This window comes from Podarcis cretensis (genome assembly GCF_951804945.1).
Source record: "Podarcis cretensis genome assembly, chromosome: 18".
NCBI lineage: Eukaryota > Metazoa > Chordata > Lepidosauria > Squamata > Lacertidae > Podarcis > Podarcis cretensis.
In genome coordinates, this window is record NC_137188.1 from 8,299,470 (window position 1) to 8,321,793 (window position 22,324).

The window sequence follows — 22,324 nt, forward strand, 5'->3', positions numbered from 1 at the left end:
CTCGCCCACCCTCTACGGAATGGAATACAGCGGTAGAGTCCCTTGATATATGGAGGTTCCATTTCATAAATCAGATACAGCAGAGTGCTATCAAGACCACCATAGCAGAGAGAATATATATATATTGTATACATACACACAGAGAGAGAGAGATTGTGCCTTTTAGCATGACAAACTCCATGAACAATCGGAGATAGTTGAAAGATACAGATAATTGTGACTCAACACATCTTCCCTCTAACAGTTGTGCCCTGGTTTTGAACTGCATCTCAGCGTTTGACTCTGCCATTAAAACTTAAGCATGAAATTCATCCGAGTTCCCGCCCATGAGGCAACTGCCTCGGGCGGCATTATTCAGTGGGGCAGCAGATTTTATTTATTTTTATTGAACTTGTAGACCGCCCTGTACCCGTAGATTTCAGGGCAGTTCACACACACAAAAATCACACTATAAAAAACACACAAAAATCAAGTTGCAGAACAGTTTTTGGGAATATTCTTCCCAAATTTCCCAACTGTTGTTTTTTTTTTTTTTTTAATTGAAAGGTACAATTGCCTTGAAGTTTCAAAATGAAGATGGAAAATAAAATAAACCTCCAGCAAGTCTTAATGGTTTATAAACTGGTAACGTTCTGGCTAAATTTAGTCTTTCCTGAAAGGCTGTCCAAATATTACTCATAAATGCTAAAATCCCAAAGTCTATCTCCCACCCACCCACCTAGTTGGGGCTTGCAGTGCAGCCCCCAAACAAACATCATCAGTGTCATGCATTTAATACACATTTTTATTTTCTTGTAACATTTCTTTTAATTTTTCAAATGTTTTCACATTGTTTCATGAGTTGACTTCCCACCTCAACTTCCAAAGTGTTTCTACTCAAACCTTTTCTCATTTAGTACACATTTAAAGCACAATGGGCTCCCCCCCCCAAAGAATCTTGGCTATTTTAGTTTGCGGAAGATGCTGGGAATTGTAGTTCCGTGAGGGGTAAACAGTTCTTGATACTGGGACGAAAACCATGTGCTTTGAAACGGTTATATGTGCAATGTGGATGCAATTAACCACAGCTGTGAGACCTGGACCATAATAATAATAATAATAATAATAATAATAATTTTTATTTATACCCCACCCTCCCCAGCCAATGTCGGGCTCAGGGCGGCTGACAAGCAATAATAAAAACAAGTTGAATGAATACAACTTAAAAACAAAATTAAAATACAACATTAAAATATTGAAACATTAAAATATTAAAATGTAGCCTCATCGCAGGAGGAGAAAGGAAAAAGAAAGAGGGGGAGGGAATCAAATTGGCTCCAAGCCAAAGGCCAGGTGGAACAACTCTGTCTTACAGGCCCTGCGGAAAGAAATCAGATCCTGCAGGGCCCTGGTCTCATGAGGCAGAGCGCCCACCAGTGTTGAAAAGGCCCTGGCTCTGGTCGAAGCCAATCTAACTTCCTTAGAGCCTGGGACCTCTAGGGTGTTGCTATTTATGGACCTTAAGGTCCTCCGTGGAGCATACCGGGAGAGGCGGTCCTGTAGGTACGAGGGTCCTAGGCCGTGAAGGGCTTTCAAGGTCAAAAGCAGCACCTTAAATCTGTTCCTGTACTCCACCGGGAGCCAGTGCAGCTGGAAAAGCACTGGGTGAATATGCTCCCACGGCAGGGACCCCGTGAGGAGCCTCGCTGCTGCATTCTGCACCCGCTGGAGTTTCTGGGACAGCTTCAAGGGCAGCCCCGCATGGAGCAAATTACAGAAGTCAAGCCTGGAGGTGACCGTCGCATGGATCACAGAAGAGTGTGGACGGGAAGACCAAAACAATCAGCCAGGCAACCTTCAATGGAGATTTCTTCATCTTCTACAATCTGCTGGCAACTCCCAGAAGCCTGCCTGGCTAAGACAATGAGCCACAAGGGGCTTTGTGTGTGTTTATATCCAACTAATACACAAAGTAGCCTGTTAATAATGATAGCCAAAGTCTCCACTCTGCTCTTTAAAACAGCAACATTGTTAAATATTTTTAAATAACAATTGCAAGATGGTTTTGGGTTTTTTAAAAAATAAACCAGTTAGTAAGAGCTTTGTTTTTAAAAGCAGCAGGTGATTACCGTATTTTTCGCCCTATAGGACGCACCGGCCCATAGGATGCACCTAGTTTTGGAGGGGGGAAATAAAGGGGGGGAAATTATTTCCCCCCCCCTCCAGCCCACAGAACAGGCAGCTTTCCGCAAGCCTTGGGAGACCGTCGTGACTTCCCGCCGGGCTCCCACTGCTTGCGGATATTGCCTGAAGCCCAAACCATGTCTCGCTCTCCAGGCTTCAGCGAAAGCCTGCATTCGCCCCATAGGACGCACACACATTTCCCCTTCATTTTTGGAGGGGGGAAAGTGCGTCCTATGGGGCGAAAAATACGGTAAATACAGGGCAGTAAATATTTCCGGGAGAAAACTCCCATCATATAATTACATTGCCCTTGCATTTCAGGAATCACAACACGATAAAACAGGGACTCTTACCTTGCCCATAACAACATTTTTCTTGGGGGAGCAGGTTTCCTATTACAATCATTTCGCTGGAAGATGACAGGTATTTCTGTGGAAAATAATAATCATAACGGGTGCCGCCTCCCACCTTGAACAATCGTTTGAATACGGATATCATATAGCAAATGAGACCATGGGCGTAGCCAGGAATTTTGTTGGCGGGGGGGGCAGAACCGACGTGACTGGTCAGTTAAGTATTTAAATATTATTTCTATCGTTTTACTTTATCTAGCGGGGGCAGTTCCCCCCCCCGGCAACGCCCATGGATGAGACCATTTAGCTTGGACGGGCGGGTGGGGAGGAACTGCGCTGCACTTTGGGGAAAAATAAATAAAACTTCAGCTGCTATTGCTTTCGTTTGTTTTGTAGTTATTTCCGGGCGTTTTGTTATCTTGTAATAATGAAAAATAATAAGAAATTTTTATTTATACCCCGCCCTCCCCAGCCAAGACCGGCTAACAACCAATAATAAAAACAAGTTGATTAAAATGCAATTTGAAGCCACCTTGCTAAAGAAAGACCTCACAAAATAAGCAACTTGTGGCATACAGGGACGCTTTTAATGTTTTATGCAGTATGCATTTTAATATTTTGTTGGAAGCTGCCCAGAGTGGCTGGGGAAGACCAACCAGATGGGCGGGGTATTAATTAATTAATAATAATAATAATAATAATAATAATTGGCTTGCAGCAACCACTACCGCCGCATCACGCAGCCAGGAGTTCCGCGGGCCACTCGCCTTATACTGTACTTAAAACTGGTCTCCCGTCTCCGGTTTTCACCTCCCTTCCTTCCCCCGCCCCCCTCGTCCAGGAGCCACAATCCAGAGCCACGTGGCGGCGGGCTTCCCATTCATTCGCTGCCAGCCGCTCGCCCATTCATTCATTCATTCATTCAGCTAACCGGGGAGGTCAATGACCGGGGGTTACTCGGCAGCGATACATAAAGAGGCGCTCGCGCGTGCGCAGAAGCAGGGCGTGGCCGCCGGCTGGTGAATGAAGCGCAGCTGAGCCTCGCGCCCGCTCCCAAGATGGCGCCGCCCGCCTCGCGCGCCCGTCCTCCAGCCAATGGAAAAGGCAGCGACAGATGTGGAGGGGGCGAGGCCACGCCCCCGTTTTACAGGCCACGCCTCCAGCCTTTAAAGGGGCCGCGCACGCCGCTTGTTCTGCGGCAGAAGCTATTCTCAACAGGCAGGCGAGAGAGGTAGGGAGATTTTAGCTCAATTTTTTCCCATTTTTTTGCGGGTGGGGGAGGTTTATGGAGTGGAATGCGTACTTTTTGGAGCTGGGGACAATTTGTGTGCTTCATAGACCTCCGTGGGAGGAGGGGTTAAAAATGCAGACAAATTCAATGAATAATCAAAAATGTTTGGGAGGAAATAAGACGGTAAATAAATAAACTAAAGATTGATGTATGTAAGTTTTATTTCGTAGTTATATTTAGTGGTAGCATGGCTGTAGTGTTTTTTGTAACATAAAACCATTCAATAAACATTATATATAAAATCATCATCATCATCATAAATATGAATGGTTGCAATTCAGCTTTATTGTACCTTCCTTGATACTTGAGAAAGCTGCCCTGGGGTTTTATTGTAGGGAAAAGAGGGTTGTAAAATATGTCGTTTCCCCCCCCCTCTCAACTTTTGGTTAATTATAACCCGTTTTCTAAAAATTGGCGTCTTAATATTAACCCGCCCTTGGACCTTAGGTGTGAAGGTATATGAGTTAATGATATATAGGATGATATAGCTGCTTCTGGTAGTGGCAGTAAAATATTAAGAGCACACTGCATTTAAATTTGGTGCATGTGAGGCTTGGGTTGCCTGGGGGCTCTTCCTTTTAAACTAGTTTCTGGGTGGGGAGGGGGGCTGTGTACAGTGGTTTACAGCTACTTTTTTCAAGAGCTCCAGGATTTTTGGGGGGGAGGTGGGCTTGAAAAACCCCTCATTGAGGAAACAGGCTTGTAGGGGCTGCGCCTGTTCCGTAAGGGTCCCGAATAGAGGAAAGGAAAAGGGGTCCACACAGGTCTAGTGTTAATTTGGGTGGGTGGGCTTTTGGGTTGGGTGGGGGTGAGTTGAAGCTTTGTGAGAAATGGGTGGGAAGGGGGGCTGGCTGGTGGCAGATGTTCAGCCCTGATAGACATTTGTACCCTAAAAGCTTAAAGAAAAGAGGGAAAAACAGCTGGAAATGGAACTGTAGCAGCTGCAGGGAATTAAATAATGCCCTGAAATAAGTTCAGGTTTGCAGGAGTTCAGCCCCCTACTCCGCCCCTTGCTAAACCTCCCAATTTTATCAACCCTGTGAGGTAGGCTTAGACAGATGGAGATTAGTTATCCCCTGAGCATTGTAGGATGGCAGAACTGTGCCCCCCCCCTCCACACCCATGTTATGGGACTCCAGTTCCCAGCAGCCAACACGATCAATCATCAAGGAACGATGGGCTTTATTGAGAACTGAATTAATTGACTCTCCCTCTTTCCTTCTTTTCATATACAGTCTTTGAATGTGGTTCTTTTCTGAGTTTTCTTCCCCATTGTACCTCCGTTTTATTTATTTTTCCTGTTTAAATGCATTTTTCATCTGTCATACTTACCGTTTTTACTCTGTTCGTATTATCGTTTATTTTAAGGGGGGTGAGAGCTGTTGTTAAGTCACATTTGAAGGGTCCACAGGTTCCCACAACCCTCATGCAGAGAGGGCAGGGGGAAAGCTGAAATTCTGGCCTCCCGTTCTCCCCTGCCCCATCCACTGCCTCTTGCTGTACAGTGGTACCTCGGGTTAAGTACTTAATTCGTTCCAGAGGTCCGTTCTTAACCTGAAACTGATCTTAACCTGAAGCACCACTTTAGCTAATGGGGCCTCCTGCTGCCGCCGCGTTGCCGGTGCACGATTTCTGTTCTCATCTTGAAGCATAGTTCTTAACCTGAAGCACTATTTCTGGGTTAGCGGAGTGTGTAACTTGAAGCGTATGTAACCCGAGGTACCACTATATGTGTATTTTGTATGGAAGCCTATGTGTCTATGAGAGACGAGCTAGCCAACTTAATTTGAGAAAGGAGGTCACTTTTTGCAAAGCGTTTTTCGTGCCCCTTTCCTCTGTGAGGTCATCCTTTTTTTGGGGGGGGGGGTCAGATTTGGGGGCTGAGGTCTCCCTTCAGCAGAATCAGCCGGGGTGTTTTGGGGAGAGGAACAGGGGCCGCCCGGAATCGACGTACCACATTTTGAAGCAATGCTTTCTAAAGAAGGGGCCATTTAGGTGTGACATCCGGAATTTGAAAAATTACCTTTGCTTCAGCACATTTCCTGTGATAGGGCAGGAAATGTCATTTTTAACTCCGAGAGAAGTGTGTGGGTGTCTCTCTTCTGTGACTGCTGTCGCTGGCTTTAGTCTCCAAAGCAGAAGTCGCTGGTGTCGATGCAAAAATACAACTTGCTTTTTCTCTTCCTCTCTTGGGAACTGGCTCTCTTGCAGACAAAAATGCAGATCTAGGGAAGCCTTCCTTTTTCTCATTTCATCTGCTAGTAAAAAGGTAAAGGGACCCCTGGCCGTTAAGTCTAGTTGCAGAAGACTCTGGGGTTGCAACGCTCATCTCACTTTCTTGGCTGAGGGAGCCGGCGTACAGCTTCCAGGTCATGTGGCCAGCAGGACTAAGCCGCTTCTGGCGAACCAGAGCAGCGGCACGGAAACGCCGTTTACCTTCCTGCCGGAGTGGTATCTATTTATTTACTTGCACTTTGACATGTTTTCGAACTGCTAGGTTGGTAGGAGCAGGGACTGAGCAACGGGAGCTCACCCCGTCGCGGGGATTCAAACCGCCGACTTTCTGATCAGCAAACCCTAGGCTCTGTGGTTTAGACCACAGCGCCACCCATGTCCTGTGCTCATCTGCTAGTAGTTCCTTGCTACTCGTCGGTTAGCATAATAAGCTTGCCAGCAGCCCATGTAGTCCAGCATTCTGTTCTCACTACAGTGGTAAAAGGTAAAGGTAAAGGTACCCCTGCCCGTACGGGCCAGTCTTGACAGACTCTGGGGTTGTGCGCCCATCTCACTTAAGAGGCCAGGGGCCAGCGCTGTCCGGAGACACTTCCGGGTCACGTGGCCAGCGTGACATCGCTGCTCTGGCGAGCCAGAGCCGCACACGGAAACGCCGTTTACCTTCCCGCTGGTAAGCGGTTCCTATTTATCTACTTGCACCCGGAGGTGCTTTCAAACTGCTAGGTTGGCAGGCGCTGGGACCGAGCAGCGGGAGCGCACCCCGCCGCAGGGATTCGAACCGCCGACCTTTCGATTGGCAAGCCCTAGGCGCTGAGGCTTTAACCCACAGCGCCACCTGCATCCCTCACTACAGTGGTACCTCCGGTTAAGTACTTAATTTGTTCTGGAGGGCCGTTCTTAAACTGAAACTGCTCTTAACCTGAAGCACCACTTTAGCTAATGGGGCCTCCTGCTGCCGCCAGAGCATGATTTCTGTTCTCATTCTGAAGCAAAGTTCTTAACCCGAGGTATTATTTCTGGGTTAGCAGAGTCTGTAACCTGAAGCCTATGTAACCCGAGGTACCACTGTATGGCCAAGTAGATGCTTGTGAAAAGATTGTTTTGATCAGTGGTGCGTCTCCAACAAGGTGAACTCCAAATGCACAGCATATTCTTAAAAAGAAAAATTAATCTGAAGGTTGGTGGGTGTTAGCCAGGCGGTTGCTCACCTTTTGTGCCCAGTGCCTGTAGCTAAATTTGCTCAGCGCAGCTGGTTTCAATTAACAGCTTTGTAACACTAAAAGGGGACGCGGGTGGCGCTGTGGGTTAAACCACAGAGCCTAGGACTTGCCGATCAGAAGGTCGGCGGTTCAAATCTCCGCGACGGGATGAGCTCCCGTTGTTCAGTCCCTGCTCCTGCCCACCTAGCAGTTCGAAAGCATGTCGAAGTGCAAGTAGATCAATAGGTACCGCTCTGGCGGGAAGGTAAACGGTGTTTCCATGCGCTGCTCTGGTTCGCCAGAAGCGGCTTAGTCATGCTGGCCACATGACCCGGAAGCTGTACGCCGGCTCCCTTGGCCAATAAAGCGAGATGAGCATCGCAACCCCAGAGTCGGTCACGACTAGACTTAATGGTCAGGGGTCCCTTTACCTTTAACACTAAAATATGAACGGAACAAGATGCATTTCTTTATTTTTAACCCCGTTTCTTAAACTGCAACATAAAACTGGTTTTACAAGGATAGCACTTCGTCATTGCCCCACAAAGACTTTGAACCTGCAGCAGTTTTTTCCACTTTGTGGATAGAATGAGGAACACCAACAATTTCTTGCTCATGAGCAGATGTTAGCTTGCAGCCTGTCATAAATGATGTTCCCTGGGAGAGGCGATCCTTTTTCCTAGCCTCTACTGTGTTTTGCTGCCCACCCCCCTCCAAAAAAAGGGGTCTGGTTAGCTTCTATTTTTTAAAATTAAGCAATAAGTACAATACTTGCATGAAAAGAAGGCAGCTTTTAAAAAATCGCTTATGGTAAGGCTTTATTGCTCATAAACAAAATGAATAGCAGTTATGTCTGGTCAGACACTTTCTGGCTTTGGCTGTTTTAAATGAAACTGCCCCATTTTCCAGTATTTTGCTGGTTTTACTCTATATTGGGCCAGATTTGCTCAGAAAAGTTACTTTTTGTGCATCATAGCTCCTTCCTCTTCTGTGGGACGGCATGCGAAAAGGTCTCAGTTCCAAACTTTGTCATTTCCCAATTGGGCTTTCTCGAAAGCAGGTGTCATTTAGTGTGGGCAGCATTGAGTAAGGTTGGCCAGTGGTTCTGATTTGGTAAAATCCAGCTTTCTATGTGAAAGACAGACAGGTGCTAATTAATTAATTAGTTAAACTGTTCCTTGTTGATCGAGTTGGGTACCTTTTGTTCAGTCAGTAGAGCATGCGAGACTCTCAATCTCTCAGGGTTCTAGCCCCCCCCCCATCTTGGGGGAATGATCCCTGTGTTGCCGTGGGTTGGACTGGACGGCCTCGGTCCAGTAAACCTGAAGGAGCCTCTCCACCCCCATCGTTCTGCCCGGACACTGAGGTCCAGCGCTAAAGGCCTTCTGGCGGTTCCCTCGCTGCAAGAAGCCAAGTTACAGGGAACCAGGCAGAGGGCCTTTTCGGTGGTGGCACCCGCCCTGTGGAACGCCCTCCCACCAGATGTCAAAGAGAACAACAACTACCAGACTTTTAGAAGACATCTGAAGGCAGCCCTCTTTAGGGAAGCTTTTAATGTTTGATGGATTGCTGTACATTCATACCTCATGTTACGTTTGCTTCAGGCCGCACGTTTTCAGGTTGCGTCCCGCGGCGACCCGGAAGTACCAGAAAGCGTTACTTCTGGGTTTCGCTGCTCGTGCATGGGCAGACACACAAAATGACGTCATGTGCATGTGCAGAAGCGGTGAATCGTGACCCGTGCGTGCACATACGCGGGTTGCGTTTTTTTCAGGTTGCGAATGGGCCTCCATTCGCAACCAGAGGTACAACTGTATTTTAATATTTTGTTGGAAGCCGCCCAGAGTGGCTGGGGAAACTCAGCCAGATGGGCAGGTATAAATAATAAATATTATTATTATTATTATTATTATTATTATTATTACCACATCCGGAGTCACTTCCAGCTGTACAGTTCTGTGATTCTATGATTCTGCTTGAAGGGCTGTAAACATCATGGAAGATGGACTAACCTGGTTTTCTGCAGCTCCAGAGGGTAGGACCCTGCCGAGCCAATTGCTTCAAGTTACAAAAGGGATTCCAGCTAAACTTTGTTGTTGTTGTTTCGTCATTTAGTTGTGTCCGCCTCTTCGTGACCCCCTGGACCAGAGCATGCCAGGTACTCCTGTCTTCCACTGCCTCCCGCAGTTTGGTCAAACTTATGTGTAACTTCGAGAACATCGTCCAACCATCTCGTCCTCTGTCGTCCCCTTCTCCTTGCGCCCTCCATCTTTCCCAACATCAGGGTCTTTTCCAGGGAGTCTTCTCTTCTCATGAGGTGACCAAAGTATTGGAGCCTCAGCTTCAGGATCTGTCCTTCCAGTGATCACTCAGGGCTGATTTCCTTAAGAATGGATAGGTTTGTTCTTCTTGTAGTCCATGCGACTCTCCAGCTAAATTAGGGGAGTCGTACAATTGTAGGCTTGTAGACTTAAAAAGGGGCCCTGAAGATCAGGAAGAACGGCTACTGCTATATGACATCTTCCTCAGAAGGTGGTGAGATCTTCACTGGAGGTTTTTGGGTTGAGATTGTATTGGCACCTGCCAAGGATTGTCTGGACTTGAAGACCCTTCCAACCATACATTTCCATGAAAAAGCTTTATGGCAATTCCCCCTCCCCCCCCCAGTTCGCTGGAGCAGTAAACAAAGCAAGGCCAAAAATGGAACCAAGAAGAGGGAGAGAAATCGCCCTGGAGACCTCACTAGGATTCTCTCCAGAATTCTGGTAACAATGCATTTGCGCAGTATTTTTCCCCAAGAGAGGAGATGTTGGTCTTACTGTTAACATTCGATATCTCACCAGCCAGTGGAGTTTTATCACCTTGGAATAATGCCCCAGATCCGCATACAGACCCTCTTAAACTTGTTCTGACCCATTAAAAAACTGGGTACGTAGGTGACGGTGTCATACAGTTACAGTGGTACCTCGAGTTAAGTACTTAATTCGTTCCGGAGGTCCGTTCTTAACCTGAAACTGTTCTTAACCCTGAAGCACCACTTTAGCTAATGGGGCCTCCCACTGCTGCCGCACAATTTCTGTTCTTAACCTGAAGCAAAGTTCTTAACCTGAGGAACTATTTCTGGGTTAGCGGAGTCTGTAACCTGAAGCGTATGTAACCCGAGGTACCACTGTATTCTGAACTTACACAGTTCAGAACAGTCTTCACTGACAGTGGCTCTCAGAGACTCAAGGCAGCTCTTTGCAAAATGTCCAAAGTTCTACAGGCGTATTTTGCCACTGGCGCATGTTCCAATTGTGAACCCCGTGGAGATCTCTGGATTCCAGGTTTGCAGCTGACCTCACCATCTGGCTGGCCAGTAGAAGAGCTTATTCGTTGCATTTATCTCCTGCCTTTTCCTCCAAGAAGCGCCCCCCCCCCAGTTAATTCCTACAATGACCGTGTGGGGAACGCAAAGAGGCTGCGTCTGATTCCAAGACTTCATAATGGAGTGGGAATTCAAACCCTGATCCAACCCAGGGGTCAGCAAACTTTTTCGAGTTGCAACTACTTTTTGAGCCGCTAACGTCGTACATAAAACAGTTCTTTTGACATTTATTGCATTGGCGTAACCCAAACACATTTGCTGATGTTAATTTTGGGCAGGAAACAATGGTTTCTTTCCTAATGCTGATCGTTTCTCTCCAAAATTAAACCCCCAAAATATTGCACCAATTTACGTGGATGCCCCTGGGGTTGTTTCTGTGATAGCTCCGTCGGTAGCAGGGGTCAGCAAACTTTTCCAGCAGGGGGCCGCCTCACTGTCCCTCAGACCTTGTGGGGGGCCAGACTATTTTGGGGGGGGGGGTAATGAACGAATTTTTACATCCCACAAATAACCCAGAGATGCATTTTAAATCAAAGGACACATTCTACTCATGTCAAAACACACTGATTCCATGCTGTCCGCGGGCCGGATTTAGAAAGCAATTGGGCCGGATCCAGCCCCCAGGGCTTAGTTTGCCTACCCATGCTCTAACCACTACACCAGCCTGTCCTCCTGCTATGCGGCATTTCTATAAATCGAGTAGACAAATCGGTATGGGGAAAGCAAAATGCCCCTTAGAGAAGGATGTGAATTATTTACCCGGAAGCTTGAATTTGTTTGACGTTTCAATGTGTTGTAAACCACTTGGATATTTTTCTTCTTTAAAATATAAAGCGGTAGAGAAATGAGATTAAAAATAAATTTTATTGTGGGGAGAAAAGGCCCCCGAGCATTCTGTTGCGGTGACCATAACCTAAGTTTAAGATGCCATTAACTTTCTGAGTTTCTAACACTGATTGGTTTGCCTTGAGCAAGCTGTTCGGAACAATGGGAGGTTGCAGCGGTCTTGCTCCATGAAAAAAGATCTGTTATTTTAACCTATTTGACAAGGGCAGCGTGGACTCTTGTGTCCCCATAGCATTCCCGCCCGCCCCCCCAACTGCAGGTGAAAACTCTCCAAAACACCCTAGCAACCGACCGCAGTTGCGTAAGCCATCTCTGTTGACAAATTGCGGCATTGTTTGAGTATTTGCATAAGGAAGCGGAAACGCAGAAACTGGATCAATTCCCCCACCCCCTTCCTAAAAAAATAAACCATTAGCTCAGTAGTCAAACATCTACATTGGAAGATGCAAAATTTGGCACCCTCCCCCCCCCCCCCAAGTCGGGCTAGCAAGGAGCAGTGCTAGAAACTCAGAAATACAACTAATCTCCAGCCTGGGTGGTAGTCGCCACAACAGATTGTCTACTCGCCATTTCCACCCCCAATGAAACTGGTTGTTAATTTTTGTGGGGGGTTTTTTTTGCAATGGAGCTTATGATTATGTTTACAGTGGTACCTCGGGTTAAGAACTTAATTCGTTCTGGAGGTGCGTTCTTAACCTGAAACTGTTCTTAACCTGAGGTACCGCTTTAGCTAATGGGGCCTCCCGTTGCCGCCACTGCGCGATTTCTGCTCTCATCCTGAAGCAAAGTTCTTAACCCAAGGTACTATTTCTGGGTTAGCGGAGTCTGTAACCTGAAGCCTATGTAACCCGAGGTACCACTGTACCAAACTTTTAGAAGACATCTGAAGGCAGCCCTGTTCAGGGAAGCTTTTAATGTTTAATAGGTTATTGTATTTTAGTATTCTGTTGGAAGCTGCCCAGAGTGGCTGGGGAAACCCAGCCAGATGGGCAGGTATAAATAATAAATTATTATTATTACTCTGCCCCAAGGAGCATCCAATCTGGATTCCCTCCCTTGAGAGATGCATTATATTATTGGTGTGTTTTATGGCACTGTAGACTTTTCGTTCATCACCCTTGTATTCCGAGTAGCTCAGGGTGGCAAGCATCGCCCGTCGCCTCTGCCCATTTTGCCCTCTCAGCACAGCCCTGCGAGGTATTTAAGGCTGAGAGGAAAAAGCAGCTAATTATTTAAAAGAAGGGAAGAAAGGCAGCCCGGATAACATGGGCTTAATCTAAATCCATTACACGGTAGCATGCGTTTAATGTACGATTTCAGAGCTTTCATCTCTGATGTGTCACTGGATTGCAACAAATTCCCTTGCCACCGCGATAGTCACTGAAAGGGAGACGGAACATTCTGTTGGTTATTCCAAGAAGTGGAGGATTATTGCTTCATTCATTATGTTATGTGCTTTTATGTTGTAAACTGCCCTGTGATCTCTGAATGAAAGGGTGGCATGTGAAGTTAATAGGTAAAGGGACCCCTGACCATTAGATCCAGTCGTGACCGACTCGGGTTGTGGCGCTTATCTTGCTTTATTGGCCGAGGGAGCCGGTGTACAGCTTCCGGGTCATGTGGCCAGCAGGACTAAGCCGCTTCTGGCGAACCAGAGCAGCGCACGGAAACGACATTTACCTTCCTGCTGGAGCGGTACCTATTTATCTACTTTAGCTGGTGTGCTTTTGAACTGCTCGGTTGGCAGGAGCAGGGACCGAGCAACGGAAGCTCACCCCATCGCGGGGATTCGAACCGCCGACCTTCTGATCGGCAAGTCCTAGGCTCTGTAGTTTAACCCACGGTGTCACCCGCGTCCCTGTGAAGTTAATGAATAATAATAAAAATGGCTCGGGGCCAGTGCTGGTCCTACTCCGAGTAAACCCACTGAAACTGGTTGGCAGGACTCCCTTGGTGGGGACATCGATGGGTCTGTTCTGAGTCAGGCCTGGTGGAGGGCAACCCAGAACCTTCATCTAGAACCCTGGGACAGAGCTGTCTGTATCGACAACATCTGGCTCACGGGTCTCCTCCGCTTTTAAGGGGTTTGGGATGCTTCCAGCATTCAGGTGCTCCATACTGGCCCACCTGCTAGCTGTAAGGTAAAGGTAAAGGTACCCCTGCCCGTATGGGCCAGTCTTGACAGACTCTGGGGTTGTGCGCCCATCTCACTTAAGAGGCCAGGGGCCAGCGCTGTCCGGAGACACTTCCGGGTCACGTGGCCAGCGTGACATCGCTGCTCTGGCGAGCCAGAGCCGCACACGGAAACGCCGTTTACCTTCCCGCTGGTAAGCGGTCCCTATTTATCTACTTGCACCCGGAGGTGCTTTCGAACTGCTAGGTTGGCAGGCTAGGTTGCTAGCTGTAGGTGACAAGAATTCCAGGTAGGCAAGCAGGCTCACGAAGCATGGTTGCAGTCCTCATTGTGTGGAGAAGCAAACACACGTTATATTTCCATAGTTGTGACGGTGCTGAGGTTCTTATGTGTACTTATAATGTGGGACGCTCTGGCGGGAAGGTAAACAGCGTTTCCGTGTGCTGCTCTGGTTCGCCAGAAGTGGCTTAGTCCTGCTGGCCACATGACCCGGAAGCTGCACACCGGCTCCCTCGGCCAGTAAAGCGAGATGAGCGCCGCAACTCCAGAGTCGGTCACGACTGGACCTAATGGTCAGGGGTCCCTTTACCTTTACCTTAAAATGTGGGAATGCACCTACTTCAAGTGGTACCTCGGCTTAAGTACTTAATTCGTTCCGGAGGTCCGTTCTTAACCTGAAACTGTTCTTAACCTGAAGCACCACCTTAGCTAATGGGGCCTCGCACGGCCGCCACGCGATTTCTGTTCTCATCCTGAAGCAAAGTTCTTAACCCGTGGTGCCCCGCAAGACGAATGCCTCGCAAGACGAAAAACTTGCTAGACGAAAGAGTTTTCCGTCTTTTGAGGTGCTTCGCGAGACAAATTTCCCTATGGGCTTGCTTTGCAAGACGAAACGTCTTGCAAGTTTTTTCCCTCCCCCCCCCCTTTTTCTAAGCCGCTAATAGCTGCTAAACTGCTAATAGCCGTGCTTCGCAAGACGAAAAAACCGCAAGACGAAGAGACTCGCGGAACAGATTAATTTCGTCTTGCGAGGCACCACTGTACTATTTCTGGGTTAGCGGAGTCTGAAACCTGAAGCATTTGCAACCCAAGGTACCACTGTATATGTGGTTCGGAAGGTGCTGTTTTGCACGCATGCACCAAAACCAACAACAACTGCAGTGCGAAGTGCAAAAATGAGCCAGATCAGCTGACTGTGGCTCAGGCGGGGAGTCACGGCTGCTGAGCTCACCGCTGCTAGTAGGTGAATGTGCTGTAGTAACCCCAACTTGCCACTGCGTCTAGAGACCCGACTTCACATGACGGGAGCTGGGATGATGCTATGCAGCCCTCCCATTGGCTGAAACGGCTTGGATGATTTCGACAGCCGTAGGGCGGCTGGAAGTGAGGAGACAGCAGGTGCAGCGAAGTCTGAGTTGAGCAATGTGGTCCCCCCCTCTTTTGTAGTGTCAGCTTAGGAAGGAAGAAGAGAGAAACTCTATATACTGCAGTTCATGTGGGAAAGAGCTTTGCATTTCCAGCTGGAATCTTCTCAATGGAAGATTGATATGCTAATAAATTGCGGATAAGCAGTCAGCTCTTTGTTTCCTCCTTTTTTATAATATTTTTAAATTACATTTTCAACAAAAGTAACAACAACAAAGGTTACAAAAAACCCCCAATATCAGATCCATAAAATGGGATATTCCAAATCCCGTGACTTCCCTCCCTTAAATTTTCTTTTCAGTTGCATATCGTTTCTGCTCCAAATTATTTTTAACTTCAAATTTCCTGGGCCGTCTCTAAAATTACAAGTGCTCTTAAAATCCTGCCAATGTAATTAACCTGTTTGCTATACTTTTGCAAATACATAATACAGTGGTACTCGGGTTAAGAACTTAATTCGTTCTTAGGTCCGTTCTTAACCTGAAACTGTTCTTAACCTGAGGTACCACTTTAGCTAATGGGGCCTCCCGCTGCCGCCACACGATTTCTGTTCTCATCCTGAAGCAAAGTTCTTAACCCGAGGTACTATTTCTGGGTTAGCGGAGTCTGTAACCTGAAGTGTTTGTAACCTGAAGCATCTGTAACCCAGGGTACCACTATAAACATTTTCCTTTTTTTAAAAAATAATAATAATTGTCATCTATATTTCTGAGCTTTCCACAGTTAGTTTCTGTCATTTCAGTGTACAGTGGTACCTCAGGTTACATACGCTTCAGGTTACATACTCCGCTAACCCAGAAATAGTGCTTCAGGTTAAGAACTTTGCTTCAGGTTGAGAACAGAAATCGTGCTCCGGCGGCGCGGCAGCAGCGGAAGGCCCCATTAGCGAAAGTGGTGCTTCAGGTTAAGAACAGTTTCAGGTTAAGAACGGACCTCCAGAATGAATTAAGTACTTAACCCGAGGTACCACTGTAGTCCATTAACTGGCCAGCTCTTTATCCACATCAGGGAAACACAGGCTGAGTTGCAGCGTGTTGCAGCACAGAGTGATCCCCGCTCAGGATGCCCTGTCCCAGAGAGTTTTATTTGTATGGATTTTTGCATCATATTCCGCACGGAAAGTTTCTCAGCCGCAACTGAATTTCCCATGAACAGATACAGGAGGTTCTCTGGTGTTGCAATTCCCTTTGCATAAATGGAAATTGCTTCCATTGAATGCTGGGAGATGAAATTAGCTGGGGGGGGGGCAGTTCTGCATCCATAAAAGCTGGGGGGAGAATAGAGGAGGGTCGGCCAAGGGCGGCAAGGCGGGAAATGTACGTCGAAGCCAGTTTCTGCCATCTCTCCCTGGTGGGGCACCATTGCAGTTCCACAAGTAAAGGTAAAGGGACCCCTGACCATTAGGTCCAGTCGTGACGGACTCTGGGGTTGCGGCGCTCATCTCGCTTTATTGGCTGAGGGAGCCAGTGTACAGCTTCCGGGTCACATGGCCAGCAGGACTAAGCTGCTTCTGGCGAACCAGAGCAGCGCACGGAAACGCCGTTTACCTTCCCGCCAGAGTGGTACCTATTTATCTACTTGCACTTTGGCATGCTTTCGAACTGCTAGGTTGGCAGGAGCAGGGACCAATCAACAGGAGCTCACCCCGTCGTGGGGATTTGAACCGCCGACCTTCTGATTGGCAAGTCCTAGGCTCTGTGGTTTAACCCACAGCGCCACCCGCGTCCCTTGCAGTTCCACAAGAGTCCTCCTTAATCTAAATGGGTGACTTTCCTTACAGGGAGGTGCTGTACAAGATGGCAGCTCAAGTGGCGATGGCAAATGGCTCTCTTGGGGTCTCCATGCAGTCTCCTGTCCAACAGCCCTGCAGTGTGACCATCGATGATGTCTGTGTGGCCACTTCCCCCAGGTTGGTTAAGCCTTTCTCTCCCTTGCGTGTCTGTGCATGCAAGTTTTATTTTGTTTATTGAGTTTTATATTTGTTGTTCTTGTTGTTTAGTCATTTAGTCGTTTAGTTATATCCGACTCTTCGTGACCCCCTGGACCAGAGCACGCCAGGCCCTCCTGTCTTCCACTGCCTCCCGTAGTTTGGTCAAACTCATGCTGGTAGCTTCGAGAACACCGTCCCACCATCTCGTCCTCTGTCGTCCCCTTCTCCTTGTGCCCTCCATCTTTCCCAACATCAGGGTCTTTTCCAGGGAGTTTTCTCTTCTCATGAGGTGGCCAAAGTCTTGGAGCCTCAGCTTCAGGATCTGTCCTTCCAGTGAGCACTCAGGGCTGATTTCCTTTCAGAATGGAGAGGTTGGATCTTTTTGCAGTCCATGGGACTCTCAAGAGTCTCCTCCAGCACCAGAATTCAAAAGCATCCATTCTTCGGCGATCAACCTTCTTTATGGTCCACCTCTCACTTCCATACATCACTACTGGGAAAACCATAGCTTTAACTATGCGGACCTTTGTCTTCAAGGTGATGTCTCTGCTTTTTAAGATGCTGTCCAGGTTTGTCATTGCTTTTCTCCCAAGAAGCAGGCGTCTTTTAATTTCGTGGCTGTTGTCACCATCTGCAGTGATCATGGAGCCCAAGAAAGTAAAATCTGTCACTGCCTCCATTTCTTCCCCTTCTATTTGCCAGGAGGTGATGGGACCAGTGGCCATGCCTGGAGGTATATATGATTCCCCTCTATAAGTTTGCATCATCTCACACGCTGGTGTTTCTGCCGAATCAATCCAAAGGTCTTTTTGCTGCTGGCAGCCGCCATCTTCACTCAGTTCCGATGAAATCAAGTCTAAGTGTCTGCTCAGTAATTTTCCCAGACCGGTTGCATCAAACATTAGCCTTTCCAGGGGGGGATTTACCAAATCGAACAGGAAATACAAATATAATGACATATTAAAAGCTCACCTCCCCCTATTACTATTTGTAGTTCTGCAGCCAGGTCTTGACTTCCATCATGGTGGATATCCAAATTAAAAGTGCAACACAGTGCCCACATAGATTCTAGGAAAGCGTCCAAGGTTTTTTAACACCTCTCCAGCGGCTAATGAGATCCTGCTTCTGTCTGATATCAACAAACTGGAGAATCTTTTATCCTTAAAAGAAACACCACATTTTAAAAGGGCATAGGATGTAAATTGGATCAACCAAAGGCCTGGTTAAAAAGGAACGTTTTTGCCTGGTGCCTAAAGGCGAACTTCCTTGGGGAGAGCATTCCACAGACGGGGAGCCACTGTAGAAAAGGCCCCGTTCTCCTGTTGCCACCCTCCAGACCTCTCAAGGAGGAGGCACACGAAGGAGGGCCTCAGAAGGTGATCTCAGGGTCCGGGTAGGTTCATGCAGAAAGAGGCGGTCCTTGAGGTATTGTGATCCATTTAAGGCTTTATAGGTCAGAACCAGCACTTTGAATTGGGCCCGGAAACAAATTCGTAGCCAGTGCAGTCAGAACGGGATCGGTGCAATATGCCCAAACTGTCTTGTCGTCCGGTGAGCAACCTGGCCGCTGAATTCTGCACTGGCTGAAGTTTCCGAACCATCTTCCGAGGCAGCCCTATGTGTAACACATTGCGGTAATCTAACCTTGAGGTTACCAGAGTTTGGCTGCCCTTGAAGGTGATCTAGAGAGGCTTTAGCTATAAACGTTCTGTGACAATTCAGCATACTCGGTTCTCGTTGGGAGGTTTTTGAGGTTTCTTCCCCCTTGACCTGAGAAGTGTACATAGCTCAGGTTTGTGTGATTTTTTATTTATCATATAATTTTTATTAATCAACATCAGCAAGCAAAACAAAACAAAATACATTATTTTCACATCGTTTTCATAACTTATTTCTCTTTTGGACTTCCCTCAGCTGTTCCGTAAATCATCCATAGTCATAATTTTAATTACGCATTTCTCAAATTTATATTGACATTATTTATCTCTTTTTTTCCTATTCCCTTTAGACAATATTTCTTGCTTTTTTACAGTGCTTCTTTAAATCCCTTAAGCGTCATCTGTCCTTCACTTAAATATTCCAGATATTCTACAAATTTCCCCCAGTCCTCGATGAACTTTTGGTCTCTTGAGTATCTAATCTTCCCTGTCAATTTATCTAACTTTGCGTAATCTAACAATTTCATTCTCCACTCTTCCACGGTCGGTATTTCTAGCTGTTTCCATTTCTGGGCCAGTAACACTCTTGCGGCTGTGATTGCATATCGAAAAAATTTGCAATCTTTCCTTTTTATCTCATTTCCTACTATTCCCAACAGAAAGACTTCTGGCTTCTTTATAAATGTGTATTTTAAGATCTTCTTTAACTCATTATATATTTTTTCCCAGAAGTCTTTCACTTTCTTACATTCCCACCACATGTGGTAGAAAGTACCCTCTTTATCCCTACATTTCCAACATCTATTGCATGTCTTGTACATTTTTGCCAGTTTTGCCGGTGTCATATACCATCTGTAGAACATCTTCATCATATTCTCTTTCAACGTCATACAAGCAGTGAATTTCAGACCCTCCTTCCATAGTTTCTCCCAGTCCTCAAATTGTATATTATGACCCACATCCCTGGCCCAGGTTTGTGTGATTTTTGGCACACATGCCCTCCACAATCACAGTGGAACGGTCTCCCTCGGGAGGCTGTGGACTCTCCTTCCCTGGAGATTTTTAAGCAGAGGTTAGACGGACATCTGTCATGGATGCTTTAGCTGAGGAGTTCCTGCACTGCAGGGTGTTGGACTACATGACCCTCCAAGTCTGTGATTCTATAATCACATTTCTTCTAAGTGAGTGTCCTTAGCCATGGCTAATCAGGACAAACTCCCGCTACTCAGATTATTGAAGTTGGGTTTCCAAACGAGCAATCCTAAATATTCTTCTGCGTTTGCTGAGTAGGGGTTGCGGTTACGCTCTATGCCTGAGTGCCTTTTAATTCCCGGAAACAACAATGATCCAATTGCTGGAGCAATCAGACAAGTTAATTGGGAATGGCCTAGGTATGGGCCGTTAAGGTAACAAAGGAACTGGCTCTGTGCCAGAAAACAATTGGGAGCCCCCGGCTGGCAGGTGCTTTGGAAAAACAAAATCCAGAGTTGAAGCAGAGAAACCGAGCCATGCCTGATTTTGGTGGGAATCCTAGGCTGTGGCTATGGGAGAAGCTATACCTTCTTGGGGTGCTAATGCCATGAGCGCCTCTATTTTAGGCTCAGGTTGTATATATGTGCCAAGGAACCATATGTACTAAAGATAAGACACTCTCCACTGTGCCTCCTTCCCAAAAGGAGATACGGACCCTGGAACCATTGTTAGCTCCATCTGGTACGCAGGATGAGACCCTCCCTGCCCACAGACTGTCTTTCCAGAGTGGTACATGCTCTGGTTCTCTCCCGCTTGGACTACTGCAATGCGCTCTACGTGGGGCTACCTTTGAAGGTGACCCAGAAACTGCAACTAATCCAGAATGTGGCAGCTAGACTGGGGACTGGGAGCGGCTGCCAAGACTGCATAACACCGGTCTTGAAAGACCTACATTGGCTCCCAGTACGTTTCCGAGCACAATTCAAAGTGCTGGTGTTGACCTTTAAAGCCCTAAACGGCCTCGGTCCAGTATCCCCGAAGGAGCATCTCCACCCCCATCGTTCTGCCCGGACGCTGAGGTCCAGTTCCGAGGGCCTTCTTGCGGTTCCCTCATTGCGAGAAGCGAGGTTACGCCCTCCCATCAGATGTCAAGGAAATAAACAACTATCTGACTTTTAGAAGACATCTGAAGAGCAGCCCTGCCAAGGAAAGTTTTTAATGTTTGATGTTGTATTGTATTTTTAATATTTTGTTGGGATCTGCCCAGAGTGGCTGGGGAAACCCAGCCAGATGGGCGGGGTTTGAACTATAAATTATTATTACTATTAGAAACTCACATATATATATATATGTATATATATATGAGCTAGACACCAAATGTCTCCTTAAAACAAGGTTACAGTCACCAAAAAGGAATGTCTAGTTGCCATTTCTGGGCAAGGCAGCTCTAAAGTCTTATTTTTCAAAGTATGGACTGATGGTGATTGATTCTCAGTTAAACGTCTGGCTCATTCAGAGGAAAACCTTGAGCTCGGTTAAGAGCTTTGAGAACTTAAAGAAGAAAAGTCCCTTGATCCAGGGACATATTGGCCTGCTCCGACCTCTTTTTCTTAATGGTGACACGGTCCATTCATCTTTTTAGGAGGAGATAATTCTTTCAATCCAAAGAAGCAAGACTTAACCGCGTTCTTGTGCCACTAGGGTTCAATCAATGTTTTCCAGGAAGCTTGTGTGCTCTTGGTGTCTGTGCCATCTTGGAAAAAGTTGGCCAGCCTTTTTCCTCCTCAATGCACCATAAACCAGCTCAATTTCTCAATGTTCCCTTCTCTTGAGATCTGAGGGGCTGATGAAGGCAACAAAGGAATCTTGTCCTACTTGAAAACCTTCAGCGACATTTTTGTGGCTTTGAGCTATTTGTGGGACCGGGTCGATTTGTTAGATGATGGTTCAAAGGCACAGAATGGGTGGGTGAAAATAATGGTTTTACTTCGGAACACAGGAAGGCTGCTTTGTGGAACGTCAAGCCAATTGGTTCTTCTTGCTCATTTCCCCAAACTTGGTTCTCCAGCGCTTTTTTTACATGTATAATTTTTTGATTTATACTTTTCTGGTTTATACGTTTCACTAATTCTACAATCATTTTGACATTTGAAAATTGACTTCCTTCCCCCTTTTTCTGCGGTTCCTTAAATTTATTTTCAATATCTTCCGCATATCCAGATTAACTTAATTTGCTCCTTGATTCATCTGCTTTAAATATATACTCTTACGAAACTGCAGGTTATTGCAATGCTCCTGCCAATGTTCTCATCTGTTTACAATTTATCTGTAAATATTCAAGAAACCATTTCCATTCTTTTTATAAAAAGCTTATATTGATATCTTATTCTTCCGGTAAGTTTCGCCATTTCTGCATATTCCGTAAGTTTTTGTATACATTCATCCTGGGACTACTGCTGCATTCTGGATTAGTTGCAGTTTCTTGGGTCACCTTCAAAGGGAGCCCCACATAGAGCGCATTGCAGTAGTCCAAGCGGGAGATAACCAGAGCATGCACCACTCTGGCAAGACAGTCCGCAGGCAGGTAGGGTCTTATCCTGCGTACCAGATGGATGTGGTAGACAGCTGCCCTGGATGCAGAATTGACCTGCGCCTCCATGGATAGCTGTGAGTCCAAAATGACCCCCAGGCTGCGCACCTGGTCCTTCAGGGGCACAGTTGCCCCATTCAGGACCAGGGCATCCTCCACAC

General features: G+C 46.7%; 1 protein-coding gene across 2 annotated transcripts in view; it reads left to right on the forward strand.

The window, feature by feature from the left end:
* The first annotated feature begins 16,748 nt into the window (after positions 1-16,748).
* ACSBG2 (acyl-CoA synthetase bubblegum family member 2) overlaps positions 16,749-22,324 on the forward strand; it is a 37,276-nt gene continuing 31,700 nt past the window's right edge. For both annotated transcript variants that reach the window (XM_079960570.1, XM_079960571.1), the window contains exon 1: positions 16,749-16,922. In XM_079960570.1, coding sequence (XP_079816696.1) covers positions 16,774-16,922 — 149 coding nt within the window. In that variant the 5' untranslated portion in view covers positions 16,749-16,773. The remainder of the gene's footprint in view (positions 16,923-22,324) is intronic.